Here is a 14,932-nt window from a genome sequence, read left to right as displayed (position 1 = left end):
AAAAAAAAGAGAGACGTGGTTTTGTCCTAGCATTAGTGAAGCAAGAATCACCAGAAAGCTCACCTTGGACAGCCTTGACAGCATGTAATGCTTTTATTTTAAGAGCATTGGTAAAATTTAAGGGAGCCTCAGGTTTACGTTCTTAAAATCAACGATGCGTGCTTAAAAGCCCTGAAGGACCAGGACCTATGCCCTTTCATCCACCTTCAGCACTGGGCAGCTCTTCTAATGGCTAATTTGGGGACAGTTTGGAGTCACCTATCAGGTGTGAGAGGTTTGTCTCTCCTCTCCTAATGCCTTTAACGATTACTAACTGAGCTGCACAGCAATCACCCAGCACTGATGTGTTAACTCCAGCTGAGGCTGGTACAGTGCTCACACAGTCCAGCTTTGGTAGGGTCAGATGGAGATCCAGATTACCTTTGACTTTTGAATTTGCTTTTGTTGTATCTCCAGGCAGATGAGTTTGCTTTGCCCTTGCAAAGATGGGAAGGAAGATGTGTGAATGTACCAGTGTACCTGATAATCCCCTGTGAGATCCTGGGCTTCCTAGTTCAGGGTGTGTGGTGCTGAGAGGGTCCTGTAGCATTTCCTGTGATTCTGTGATGAGATTACAGTAATTTCATGACTATAAGGCACACCCTTTTGACTAAAATTTTCCCCTGAACCCGGAAGTGCACCTTATAGTCCGGTGCGCCTTATATGATCTACAACGTTGTGACATTTGCACCCCGGAAGTGTGAGCTGTGGGGGGAGCTGGCAGTGCCGCGGCTGCCAGGTGGAGGCGGGGCCTTGGCCAGAAGCCGTGCGGGGGGAGCTGGGGGTGGAGCCTCACTACAAAAAAAAAAAAGTGCGCCCTATAGTCCGGTGTGCCTTATCTGATCTACAAAGTTGCGAATTTTGCCGACTCCTGAGGGGGTGTGCCTTATGGTAATGAAATTACTGTAACTCCTCCGGGGGAAGCTGCTGGGGCAAGCCCCTCCCTGCCTGCCCAAAATGTACCTTTTGCCTTCTACTTTTACCAGTACAACTAAACTTTCTTGTCTGTGTGGTGGTGCTTTTTGCAGTGATAGGGAGAAGATTAGTAGACACTTTGGGAGTGGGGTTAGAGACAAAGCGCTCTGCTCTCTGCCTGGCTGGGCTCAACCTCTCAAGAAACAGATGTGTGTGAGGCTTGGATGGAAACAGCTCTCTTTGACCTGACCCCTGGGGATCCTCAATCCCTGGCTAGCATGCCTGCCTCCCCAGAGCACCGGGCTTTTGGCAGGCTTTGACCCAAAGCAGTGAGGGTAAAGCATCTGGGCTGTGTTTATCCTCTGGGATGAAGGATGCGTGCCAAGGGAGAGGTGTGCCCATGCACATGTGCAGAGGTGAGCACTGCCACCCCCACCCCTGTCCCAGAGCTGATGTGCCAGCCCATAGCAGAGGCAGGATGCTGTGCAGGGAGATCAAAGAGGAAAGCTGAAATGAAAAGATGACTGCCAGCAGTGGGGAAAAAAACCTTGAATTCCAGCATGAAGTTTGCTCCTTTCTTTCAAATCAGTGCATCACTTAGGACATGCATAAACCATATGTTAAAGGTGTTAGAGGGATGAATGTGGATCACATGTGTTTGCCTGAGCCTTTACCTTGGGCGGATTGAGAGGATAAGCACTCTGGGAGCTCCTGACCATGAGATACCTGACACTTTGCTTAGTTTGGTCAGTTTAGAGATTCTGCGCACAGGAATTAGGAATTTTTTCTTCTGTTGGTCCAGGCCCTAGAGCTAAATAATACCTCCCATAATGCAGTAACCATAAACAGCTTGAGGTAAAACTTGAAGCTTACTAATATCTCTTGCAAAAGATAAGAAGGCTCTGTTACCAATTTATGGGGGAAATGAATAAAGAAATCCCTATACGATTGTTCTGCTGCCCTCAATATATCTTGTGGGAAGAACTTCCTAAAGACCAAGAACTAAGGCTGCAGAACAGGAGACATTAACCAGGTGATTTATTTCTCTTTCAGAACACAACATTGTTCATGGGGTTTATGTTTGGTTTTTTTTCCTTTATTCTCCACTATAGTAAACCCAATCTATATTACATTTCTAATTCAGGATAATAAAAAACCCCACACTTAGAAGGAAATAAAGCTGGTGATGCCTTATGGTTCCCATGTCATAACCAAGGAGTATTACTCTGCTGGAAGGGCTGCTCTGTGTTGCTACCTTCAGTTCACAAAACTAGAGAGAAGTTCCGAGGACACCTGGGTGTTTATACAGCTATAGCATATATTCGTTCAAGGAGTTTGGGATACTTGATGAGAAGGCAGAGAAGAAATATTTCCCATCATGTTTAATGGGGAGAGACTGGTTTCACATGCTACGGTTCATTATAGAAAGTTAGCAATGACAAATCACGCATGGCTGTGAGAGGCAGGGTGTTCTTTTCACCTTTTCTTTCTCCTTTGACTAAACCAAGCAGCACTACATAGATCAGCACTATCAGCCAAGACAAGCAGTACCTGATGGCTTGGTGCTGGTTGGGTTTCATTGGGTTTTCCTCTGTTGCAGAAGGTGATGAGCAATGTTGCAGATGGCTGTGCTGCCCCTTGGGCTGGAGCACTGTCCAAGTGCTGTGGCACTGCCTCTGCTCCTCTGCTACCAAACCTTGGTGGCCTGTCCTCCCTGGCACTGCCCCATATCATGTGTCCTTAGCTCCTGAGCCCATTTAATCTGCCTGCACCAGGGAGGGAAGAAATTTGGCTCATAACCCTGAGTTTCTCCCTAGCTGGGCTGTGAAGAATTTTGTAATAGCTTCAGTCTTTGCTTCCTAGGAAAGATTTACAAGAAGGCCTTCCCTAGCATTTGGTTTCATTTGCCCTTTGGAGCTAAGGTCAAGATCAGAGAGTGGGTAAATAGGCTTTCCTAACTTGCTGACATCCAGCTGTCCTGTCCTCCAGCTCTGCCTCTGAACTAAAAATATATTATGAAAGCATTTCTTCTTTCTGTGCCTCTATCTTTTATTTTTTTTTTAGGCTAGTAAGGAAAACGCATATATTTAAGGTAGAACACTGTGACAACTCCTCAGCTCTATAGGTATCATACAGGCTTTATAAAATGGAATTGAGGTGTTTTCTGAGTCAAGTGCTTCTGGGATGCAGAAGGGCTTTATTCACAATATCTGGAAAAAAATCTCAATGGATAATTACTCTCCTTGCTAAAAATACTTTTCTCTGTGTGTGTGATTTCTGCTAGATGAAACAACCAGTAGGCATTGCAAATCTTTCTTCATGTAAATACTAAAGGACATGAGTGGCTCACACTTTGGCAAGATATCTGTCCTGAATTTTTCTGGTCCTTCATACAACTTAAATTAGTTTGCCCTAATCTTGTATCTGTTTTTCTGGAACCTTGACTGGTTTTGCTTTGTGGGAGCACAGCAGAGTTGTCAGTGCTCATAAAGTCTTGTTTGTACCGTGTACAGATGCAATGCCATGTTCTTGCTCTTTGGCGTTGCCCATCTAAGTGAGGAAAATACCCGAATCAACCAGTGAGCTGCTGCTCCAGGAGCTCATATTATTGAAATTAAAGAAGTAAACTGTGATGCAGCTCTGAAATTCCACCTGTAGAGCTGTGCCAGGCTCCCTGCTGCTGCTCCTGAGCCTTGCCCTGGAGTTGCTGCTACAGGGAAACATCAGAGTGGGCACAAAACTGCAAGTTTTGGGATTGAGCTGATAGACCAGATCTTAAGCCTACTTTGACAAGAAAACAGAGATGTCTTTCCTTTGGTGTTTCAAAGTCTTATTGTCAGAGAAGTAATAAATTCAAGGTAATTTTCTTCTTGTAAATTGGATCGTCACTGTGAAAAGGTCTCTTAATTTTCCATTTCTCCAGTGAGATCTATCATGTGTCCCCTACCTGGGCCTGACTAGTTTAATATTCCCTCCCTCTTGCTACTTAATATTCCTGAATGGTTGCTTATTATTATAAACTATTTATTCAACTTTGCAGGTGATTACAAGACCAAATAGTCTAGTGTTGTATTGACATGATGTGTCTTTGACAATGCCCCATCAACCCCTTCCCAAAGACACTGCTTTTTCAGATAAGGAAACAGGGAAAGTGTGACTGAATACCATGCATGTGCAGAACTCAAGCATTTCCTTACTCACTCAACCCCAGATGTTCTTTTCCCAGGCCTCATATCCAAGTCTTCATTAGAAATTTGAGAGAAATGCTTTAGTGCAGCTGCTGGCTTGGCTGCCTTTCAGGTTCAGGCAGAATTTCCTTTATTCACAGGTTCTTTTTTCTTCTTATTTTTTTAATGCTTCTCCAGAAACTTGTATTATCATCTTTAGCACTGCAGAAAAATATCCAATATTTCATTTTAGAGTGTATTTGTAGCATGTTAATCTCTGAGACTAAAGAAAAAAATCTCTTGGTCTCAGCCTCATTTTTAATAGGATAGTGAACTAAGAGGATACATGAGGATTATTCTAATCTCACCCTGGAGCTCTCTCCAGCACTACTGCCTATCTGGGACCCATTATTGAACTGCCTTCTCCAGTGCTCTAGAAAACAGGCACTTATCTTGATTTAACAAGTAATGATAGCAAAAGCCTGAGCTGTCATGCTTTAGAAATAATGGATTAGCTAATTGATTGTGAAAAGAAATATTGGGCTGAGCTGAACACCCTTTGGAGTACTCTTTTCTCCTTGCTTCAGTCTTTAGTCCCTTGAGAGCATGTTTGTACATAGAGGGGGTATAGTCAACAAAATAAACTACTCCTCCTACAAAGCACATGCAAGGGGCTGCTGGAGGTGAGCTACTTTTCCTCATCTTGCAGCTCTCCTGGAGCAGTCCACTGTGTGTGCTCTGGAAGAGCAGGGGAATTAGTGAAGGGTCAGGAGCATAAATATGATGAAGAGCAGTTGAGGGAGCTGGGGGTGTTCAGCCTGGAGAAAATGAGGCTGGGGGGGACCTTATCACTCTCTACAACTCCCTGAAAGGAGGCTGTAGCCAGGTGGGGATTGGTCTTTTCTCCTAGGTAACAAGTGACAGGATCAAGAGGAAATGCCCTCAAGATGAGTGCATCCCCTAAGTGCCAGGGGAGGTTTAGTATAAGATGTCAGGAAAAAATTCTTTACTGAAAGGGCTGTCAAGCATTGGATCAGGTTGTTCAGGGAGGTGGTGGTGTCACCAGTGCTGGAGGTATTTAAAAGATGTGCAGATGTGGCACTTAGGGATGTTGTTTAGTGGTGGCAGTGTTGGGTCAATGGTTGGGCTCAGTCTTAAGGTCTTAATCTAAATTACAGTAATTTCACGACCATAAGGCGCACCGGACTATAAGGTGCACCCCCCGGGAGCCGGCACATTTTGCAACTTTGTAGATCAGATAAGGTGCACCGGTCTATAAGGCGCACCGGGTTTTTTTTTGCAGCGAGGCTCCGCCCCCAGCTCCTCCCGCACGCTTGCTGGCCAAGGCCCCGCCTCAATCCGGCAGCCATTGGCTTCCGGGCCTGCCTGTACCCGGCAGGGCCAGGCTATGCCCACCGCCGCTGCGTGCAGCATCCCCAGGGCCCCGCTGTTCTGGGAGTTCCCTGGCACTCCGGGTGACCCAATGCCGGCAGGCTTGCCCCGTGCCGCCGCTGCCCCGATTCCAGCTGCTTGCCCCCTCCCCGCGTGGCAGCCACTCCGATTCTGGCGGCTTTCCCCCTCTCCGCATGGCAGCCGCCGTGATTCCGGCGGCTTTCGCCCCCCCTGCGCGGCGGCTGCGGTGCTTCCGGGGGCTTTCGCCCCCCCCGCGCGGCGACCGCCGTGATTCCGGGGGCTTTCACCCCCACCGCGCGGCGGCCGCCGTGTTTCCGGGGGCTTTCGCCCCCCCCCGCGCGGCGGCCGCCGTGTTTCCGGGGGCTTTCGTCCCCCCCGCGCAGCAGCCGATCCGATTCCTGCGGCTTTCACACCCCCCGCAAGGGAGCCATCCCAATGTCGGCGGGCCGGCCCCGCGCGGGGGTGGCCCCGAAGCCGGCGGGTCCGCCCCGCGTGGGGGCGGCCCCAAAGCCGGTGGGTCCGCCCCGATGCCAGCGGGTCCGCCCCGCGCGGGGGCGGCCCCGATGCCGGCGGGGAGGCCCCGATGCCGGCGGGTCCGCCCCGCGCGGGGGCGGCCCCGAAGCCGGCGGGGAGGCCCCGATGCCGGTGGGCCCGCCCCGCGTGGGGGAGGCCCCGATGCCGGCGGACCCGCCCTGCACGGGGGAGGCCCCGATGCCGACGGGCTCTCACTTCCGGGGTGGCAAATGTCGCAACTTTGTAGATCAGATAAGGCGCACCGGACTATAAGGCGCACTTCCGGTTTTGGGGGGAGATTTTAGTCAAAAGGGTGCGCCTTATAGTCGTGAAATTACTGTAATTTATTATTCTGTTGCTGTGGCAGAAGATAAACGCACAAAGTCTTATTTGTCTTATGTAGTTTTTGAACCTTTTAGGTCTGGGCTTTAAACCTCTTAGGTCTAGGGACAGCACGTTACCTGGCAGGAAGGGAGCTTCTTTCTGGAGATGTTAATTGTTTGCAGGTGGTGGGAAACCAGTCTGCCCAGAAGTGAGAATTCTAGCAAGGATGTATGAAATTGGTCTTTGGGACACCACACACACTTCTTACCTCTCATCATGGCAATGAATGTGTGAAAGAGCATAACTTTGACCTCAGATATTGCTGTAGGCAATGCAAAGTCACACTGCTCGTCTTTCAGCCCTGATCCATGGGTGAGGAAGTGAGGGAGGGCAGGGAGGATTCAGTTGCACAGCAAGACTGAGTCAAGCTGGGACCCAAGTGCAGGTTTTACCTGTCTGTACAGTTCACTGTGTGATACTTATTTCTCCCTCTCGTACTGAAAAGAGCTACATGTTGCTGTCAGACTTTAGTCTTGAATATGTCTTTAGACTGTTTTCAGAAGGCATAACAGACCACTCCAAGCAGATGAATTAAGGCTGTCAGCAGCATAATAATAGTCACACACATGGTTTCTTTCTCCTTTTCTCTCCTCCACTCCCCATGATGAAATTTCTAAAATGTTGTACACTGCACAGAATGCAAACAGACATTAGGTTAGTTAAAAACATACTTCTCTTTATTAGAAAGTTTTCTATTCACAGATAAAAGGCAGTTGATACATTGCATAGTAAACCTTTTTTAAAGGATGCTTATTATCAAATGTGTCTGAGAAAAGGGATGGTTACTGGCTCTAACTGCCAACAACAAGCAGTGAAGTTAATGGAACAATAAATTAAATGAGTAGTAGTTATATATAAAATAGATGTTAACAGATACAAACATAACATGAATGATGACTGATTCAGGTTCCCTTCTCCTTAGAAATTCAGTGTCTTATTAGAGTGGTTGCCTAAGTTATGTTTTTTGTTTTTAAAGCAGTGGTACTCTGAAGCTTTGAAACACAAAGCCACACAAATTTTAATTGAGTGGGAATGTCTTCAAGAAACCTTTCCAGTGGGAATCGGGGTGCTGTTCTCCTGCCCCTGTGATGGTTGGGTCCTATTCCTGTTGTTGAGCCCTTATTGCTCCAAGGAGGCAGACTTGACAGTTCAGCTACAGCTGATCCTGGCTCTAAGGCACTTCTAGGGCCTAACAACTCTTTACATTGCAGGCATTAAGTATTCAAAGGACAAAACTCTGCAGGATGGGAGAGTGGGGAGTCATGACATCTTAGTTCTTAGTGTACTGGCCCTCATCTCTGGACTGTCCTCATGCTCCTATATAAATGCTCCTTGCTGGAAATGCAGTACCTGGGCCCTCTGTGGTATTGAACCCCAGGGAGCTTCTGTGGGTGTTAAAGAAACAGCTTTAAGAGCTGTATTTTGTCAGTGTGCTCTCTTTCCTGTTTACTTGAACTCATGTGGGTTTCCATGAGTGATTTCTGGAATGGGCTGAATGTCAGGGTGCCACCTGGACTTGTCTCCTGCCTTGAGCTGGAGGCAAACACCTTGTTCACCCGTTGAGAGGAGCTTCAGAAAGTGCCACAGCCACAGTGGGGAGGTAGGTGTTGAACAGGGACTTGCAGAGATAAACTTGTCAAGCAGGACAGCAAGAGCTCTCCATTAGGGAACCAAGCAGCAGAGTCCATGTAAGCTGGAGCTCCAAAAGTCTTTACCACAATGTGGATTCTGGCCTGTATATTACTCAATGAGAAAAGCCAACTATGCTTTGAATTACAGGGTTGTAGTTCAACCCTGAGGACCTGATGAGTATAGAAACCACCTGAGCTCTGCTGCCCTGGTTTTACAGCCATAAGCTCCTGGAGGCAATTAGAATCCTGTTATATGTCTCAGCTGCCTGGCACCTTTTTTCCTCCCTCCTTCTGTACTTAACACTGAGGTAGAAGTTTCCACTAGCATTAAAACACAGAAAAATGAACAGGATCTTAGTGGGAAAGTGGTCCAATGACCTTCAAAATTTGCAAAAATACAATGTGACTATAAAATGAATAATTGATGTAGAAGAGTAATTCTATAAATATCAGAAAAACAGTACCCAAAAAGTACAGAACTGAGTTGCAAAACATTTTCTATTGCATTTTTTAAAATTACTTTTTAAGAAAAATTCCCCCTCTGCAACAGAATTTTTTATGGTATCCGAGATATACTGGCATCAAAGTAGAAGTACACACGAATTTTTGGAGACATTAATTCTTTTGAGCAACTATCCAGTTGTCTTCAGTTAAGTATTGCTTTTATTTCCTGCAAAAATACATATTTAACTATGCATGTGTATGTATCAACATGCACGTCTTGCAAAAAAATCTGCATTCCTTCTGAAGCTTACAAGGAAAATCAAAATAAAGGTAGTAATCTTTACAATGAGACTTGAATGACTGGTAGTTCATACAATATTTAAATATAAGCAACACCAATCACCAACATAGGATTTCTTTTTGCTTTACAACCCCAAAATACTAAAAGTTTATAATAAAACCTAAATAAATTGAGTTAAACTACTCCTATAGGGGCTGCTGTTAGTTAACTCCACTGTACTTAATACCACAGAGAAAATGAGGTCCAAATTTCAGTTGAAAGAACATGGTTAGCTTGAATTTCACCCTATTGATTTAATTATTGGCAGGAATGTGAAAATACATTCAGTGTAGGAAAGCTGTTAAAGCCAAAGGGGGAAAAAGAAAGCTATTATTCTTAGAGCTATTTTCCAAGAAATACTAGATGTTCCAGCTTTAATGCTGCATTTTTAAATCAGAGGGAAAAAAATCCATGAGTAGAGGAAGACAGTGTTTATGAGCTTTCAAGGAGAACACTTCACTGACATTAAAGGCAACTTTGCAGACTCACTTGAAATGTATCAATTTGTAATCTACACATTTACAGGAGCTGCTCTGCTCTGAAAGCTGTTTCCCAATCTGTGCCAAAACATGTGAGGCTGCGTAGCATACTTCTGATGATAGACCTCCAGGCTCTGTTTCTCCATAATTGATTTAGTTATTAGTTATGCAGGGGAGAGAAGAGATCCCTGAGGCTTAGTAAAACAGTATTCAGTTACTAAAAGCAGCCCTTTGTGAATTAATGTCATCCTACCAGCTCTTTCTGCTCATTATTCCTTCAAGTCTTGTTTTCCTGGACACCAGCTGTCACAGAGGAAGTCTCCAGCCTTTTCTTCTCCTGCCTCCTTGGCTGACTGAAGTTGCACCAGCACGGTCTGGAGTGTCTCCTTCACCACCTGGATCTCCCTCTGCAGAGACTGTGAAAGCTTTATTAAGGAATAATCTATAGGTGATTGGCAGTCCCTTTTCTCTTTCCAAGTTATTAAGTACATTCTTGTTCTGCTGTTCACAACAGATGGCCATGGCTATCTAATTGTAGCTTCAACTTCTTCCAAATTGTTTGGATTAAATATTAATAAATTTCTCACACTTGCTAGCAAAAGAAAAATAATGCAGGCAAACTCAAGTTCTCAAGTAGCATTATTTAGCAGTTTCAAAAAGGGAGGGAATGGGGGATACTGCTTGGATACTGTTCTTGAGGGAAGGAAGGAAGAAAGAAGAGAGACAAAAAAATATTGTGTACCATGGAGGCAGCAGCACTAGGTGTGAGTTCCCTGATGGATGGAGGGTGGGCTTTTACACCAGAGACACAGACCTGGGTGGATCAGATCCCAGGTGAAGGCAACAGGAGCAGTCTGAAACAAATGCCGAGTGACCACAGCTTGTGTGGCACTAGTGAGTTCAACGTGTGCTATGCAAGGTGGGGTGGGAATCTAGATAAGGTGCAAAATCAGCTTATAGCAGAGAAACTGTTTCTGCTACACTTGCCTCTAGAAAACTTTCATGTTAGCTGAATTGTCATTATAATTATAGTGCAGAACACACAAATATAAAGCTATACAAGACTTCACAGGGAATGCTTTGAACAAGCTGAAAAGCTAAGAGGGCAGTAACAGGGTTGTACTATTGTGCATTAAAAGGAAGAGGGCAATCTGAAAAGTATCCAATATTTAGTATAAAATGCTTCATTTGATTAAGAAATACTTTTCCACATTTTATTTTCCTCTGTCTAGTTCAGGATTCCTGCAATGAATTCAGCAAGAAACTGATGGTTAATGGCCCTGAAAGAGACCTTCCACTTTCCTCCTTCCCCAGCTCCATCCACAAAGATGAGGGAGGGTGTCAGGTGGTGGCAACAAAGGGTGCAGCATGGAACAGACTTGCAGATGAAGGTAGGACATTCCCAAAAAGAGTAACAACTATTGACACATGCACAAGCCTTTAACCAAGCTTCCTTGGCAGCACACCTTTATGTGCTATGACTGGAAATAAGTTTGTACTACCAATATACTGGCCTTTCTACTGATAATCTTAAATCAGCGACACTATCCATTGTTGGAAGAAGTGCGAGGACTAGGTGTAGCTCAATGAGACAACCAATTTTATCCTCTATTCTATAGCTTACTCTATGTGGAAAAGAAAGCGAGCAGAGGCAAGTCAGATCCTGCTGAAATGGCAGATCAATGGCCAAGTCTATGTACAAACCCTAGGGCCCATCCCATCCCCACTGAGGCCTTCTGGACAGGTATGGCTGAAGGGCAAAGACCCCAAAAGACAGAAAATGGTTCATTTCTCACAGTACATAAACAAATTATGCCAGAACCTCACTTCAAGGGAAGTGAAACAGGATGATACTGAAACAACAGTTTCAAAAGTACAACACACAGAAAGGATAACACTTAAGGACAGTCTTTATCCTTTGCAGGATTAGGAAATTGTTGTTTTACTTGACCCAAATGTCAATGCAATGTCAAGAAAAGATGGCCTCAAGTTATGTGACTGTAAAAATTAAACTGCTGCTTTTGAAAAATTGGGCCATGGTAAAGCTATTCCAACCATGGCTCTTTCAGGCAGCTTTAATATGTCTTTGAAAAGTCTTGGCTGCTTTTGATTCTGTTATCAATTCCTCAAAATTTTCATCTTTGTGTACTTACATGCATTTACTATGATGTTTTGCTCTTAATATGTTCATGCATATTTCTAATTTCTGGAGAGCTCTATTAATCTAAAGGGCTTCTGTCTCTGATTACGAGTAGTAGCAGTACACACAAAGCTTCTCCTATCCCAGGATCACAAAGCATTGTACAAGGACAAATTAATTATGCTTTGCATCTTCTCTGAAGTAAGAAATATTATCTTCTTCTAAGTCCTGGAGTCTCCACCCCTCTGCAACTTAATCATGAGGCTCTGCTGAAAAACCAACTGGTAAACATAAATTCTTCAGTCCATGAGCAGCATAAACCTTCTGAAGTTTAATTAATTCTGATGTGTTGTCTTTGACTAAATGCTCTTACTTGCAATATCCCAGGCAATTACAAAATTCTTCTCAGGTAGAAAGAAAAAGAAAAATTGAAATATTTCAGTGACAGTGGATGAGAAATCTGAAAGGATGGAAGAAAATGAGGGAGACAGGAAAAAAACCTGTAAACCAACAGAAAGAGCAACAAAAAAAATATGACTGAATAGTTGAACTACAGCAAGTTCCAATAACCTCATAAATGACACCACAATTATATGTAGACAGGTAACTGTCCAATGAGCCTTTATGGCTAAGACAAATGGTGCATGGCATCTCTATCCACACACAGGTTATATCTGGATAAACAGCTTCACCCGTTTTAAAAACACAAAGAAACAGTTTTGCATGGGTCCACATGCAAATCTGCCCTTCATGCTTGAATTCTCTACCCAGTGCTGCAAATATTGAGAGAGTATCCAAGACAAGAGCGAAAAAAAGTTCCAACTAGGAACATTTTCTGGTTCTGCTGTCTTCCTCTGAAAACTGAAAAAATCTTCACAATGTTAAGTAAGTAGTAAAATAAAGTACTTGGGAACAAGTACAACCTATAAGCACACAAATGCAACCCATATTCAGCAGTGGAGCAGGTTTAACATTGTCTTGCTTGAAGCTTTTCACCTATTTGACTTTGTCTCTCTGAAAAACTTGAGCATCATCTTAGAGCCCATGATTTGCAAGTAGACAAAAAGCAGATCAAATTACAGTAGAGACTTACTTAAGTTTTGGAAAAAATGGGATCATTTTGCTCAAATGCAGCTTCTGATCTCTCAGCCCAGATGTTTAGGGAAAAGAGACAAAAAGAAGATACTATCAATCAGTTGCTTTCCTATAGGTAAGGTTAGAAGCTAAGAGTACATATTATAAGGCAAAAGACAGTGGAAGGACAATGAAGGACTACTACTGCTCTGAGATAAGGGCCAATGGGATTTTGGAAAATAACTGCATTTTTTGACAGCTGAAGAAGAAATTAGTTCTTGAAGATCTTGTTTTTAACCTGGTTAATGATTCTGCTTGTTTCCAAAAGCCAAACTCTACAGCGGTTGCAGACAGAAGCTCAGCTCAATGTCCCACCACCTAACTACAAGTGTCACTCCTAACCCCAGGCACTAGGACCCATGGAGGGGCAAAGCCAGCTGGAAAGCAGCTCTGCAGAAAGGGACCTTAAGGTCATGGTGCACAACAAACTGTAAATACACCAGCAGCGTGTCTTGAGGAAAGGTGCCCAACAGCTTCCCACGCTGGATTAACAAAAACAGAGCCAGCAGGCAGAGGGACGTGATCCTTGCACCTGAATCAGCACTGCTACAGTCCCATCTGGATGCTGTGGGTTCCACAATAAAAGAGAAGGACTTGCTGGAATGACTCCAGCACGGGACTGGTTTAATGGACTTGAGTATCCATCACATGAGAAGATGCTGAGAGTGCTGGGACTCTTCAACCTGAAGAAAAGAAGGCTGATGGGATACTACTGTTGTGTATAAATAGCTAAAAGGCAGGAATGAAGAAAGAGGGAGCTAGACTCTTCTGACTTTTAACCACTGACAGAACAAGAAGCAGCAGGGAGAAATTCCAAAATAGGAAATTGAATCTGAATGCATGGAAGCTTTTTTTTTTTTTGTTTGAAGGTGGTCAAACACTGGGCAGTGTTGCACAATGGAGTGTCCATCCTTCGGGATGTTCAAAATCTGACTGGGCAACATCCTGGACAACCTCCTCTAGTGAACCTGCTTGAGCAAGGAGTTGGACCAGATGATCTCAAAAGGTCACTTCCAATGAAGCAGTTCTTTGATTGTGTGTACTATATGCCAAAGGACCAGTAAAGAGCCAAGACGATTCAGTAAGTCTTTTGAATTACTTGGGTTTTGGCCTTTTTGAAGAGCACTCTTGAAACAAGGGAAAGACACTAAGCAAGTCCCTGCTGTTTCTCTATGAGGCCTGTGTGGTGTCACAGCAAGAGAGCAAAATGGCCTTTGGAAATCCATCACTTCTCCCTACAAAATACAGGGATATTTGCAGTAGTGCAACCAACTGGAATTTTCTCAATTACCCCCTTGATTACTGTCGCCCTCTTTCACATCCATGAATGTTATTTCTATAATCTAAGATTATACCTCTCCTACGCAAAACCCAAAATTCTTCCTCAAAAACTACTAAACAAAAAACTGCAACAGAATGACTGCTACATATGGAAAAAAGGAACCCTTCAGTGGTTTTAATATCAGTTACTTTCAAACTGCTTGTTCCAGCAGAAAATGGAAGGCAAAGAAGTTGCAGCACCTGGGTAGAAATACAGACCTACCTCTGTCACAGCATAAACTATAGAAGTGCAACCATGTTCTCTGTGTGACACACAGTTGGAAGGGCTCATCCTCATGTCATCGAAAATAAAATTGAAGAGGGTGCCATTACCACCTCTGACTCCTGGAGGATCCCAAAATCTCTTACAGGTTCACCCAGAGTGAGATTCCTCACTGAGCTACAGACAAGTCTAAATTTTACTTGAATCAGTTGAAAACCTGCTCTGGTATAAAACAAGACTTGTATGGCAGCTTGCTGCAGGATAAAGATGAAGGGTTAGCAAAGTGACTTATGACATTTAATGAATATTTAGGCACAAAATTCTGCTTTCAAAAAAACTGATTCGGGTAAGAAGATTGTTTCTGTAATAATACTACAGCCAGGTTTTGTTCCAACAAAGCATTTCCACCAAGAGGAACTATAACATGCATTCAAATTGTCTATCAAAATGTAACTACTAATTAAGAACAAAAAATGACTGTGAAATTGCAATATAGGCTCCATTTAATTTTAGTGGGAATTCCAGGCCTTTACTGTCAGGAAAGTAACACCTCTTATCAGCTCTGCAGACACCATAATGAGTCACCTCTCATTCTTTGGTTTTTCCAATTAAAGATGTGGACTGTTTTCATACACTTATTAATGATCAGCCATAATTGAATATTTTGTAGGTTTACTTGGTTATACTGCATAGAATTTAGCAAATATGTCAGAGTGCTACAGAGAACTCTAACATCCAGTCCTGCATCCTTATTGTTTGATGCTTTTCATATAGAAGGGTAGTTCAGTGG

The 14,932-nt window shown here is 43.9% G+C and overlaps 1 protein-coding gene across 2 annotated transcripts in view; it reads right to left on the bottom strand.

Moving 5' to 3' along the window:
• Positions 1 to 7,028: 7,028 nt before the first annotated feature.
• Positions 7,029 to 14,932, bottom strand: part of DISC1 (DISC1 scaffold protein) — a 191,327-nt gene continuing 183,423 nt past the window's right edge. The window contains exons 14-15 of one of the 2 annotated variants that reach the window (XM_033054805.1): positions 9,579 to 9,743; positions 7,029 to 7,059 (exon numbers count right to left, since the gene is read on the bottom strand). In XM_033054805.1, coding sequence (XP_032910696.1) covers positions 9,595 to 9,743 — 149 coding nt within the window. In that variant the 3' untranslated portion in view covers positions 7,029 to 7,059; positions 9,579 to 9,594. Of the gene's footprint in view, positions 7,060 to 7,398; positions 9,744 to 14,932 lie in introns of those variants that run through there. The other variant, XM_033054804.2, reaches the window with a different exon arrangement.

The sequence above is a fragment of the Catharus ustulatus genome, chromosome 3 (assembly GCF_009819885.2).
Source record: "Catharus ustulatus isolate bCatUst1 chromosome 3, bCatUst1.pri.v2, whole genome shotgun sequence".
Classification (NCBI taxonomy): domain Eukaryota; kingdom Metazoa; phylum Chordata; class Aves; order Passeriformes; family Turdidae; genus Catharus; species Catharus ustulatus.
This window is presented reverse-complemented; position numbering and strand designations above follow the sequence as displayed.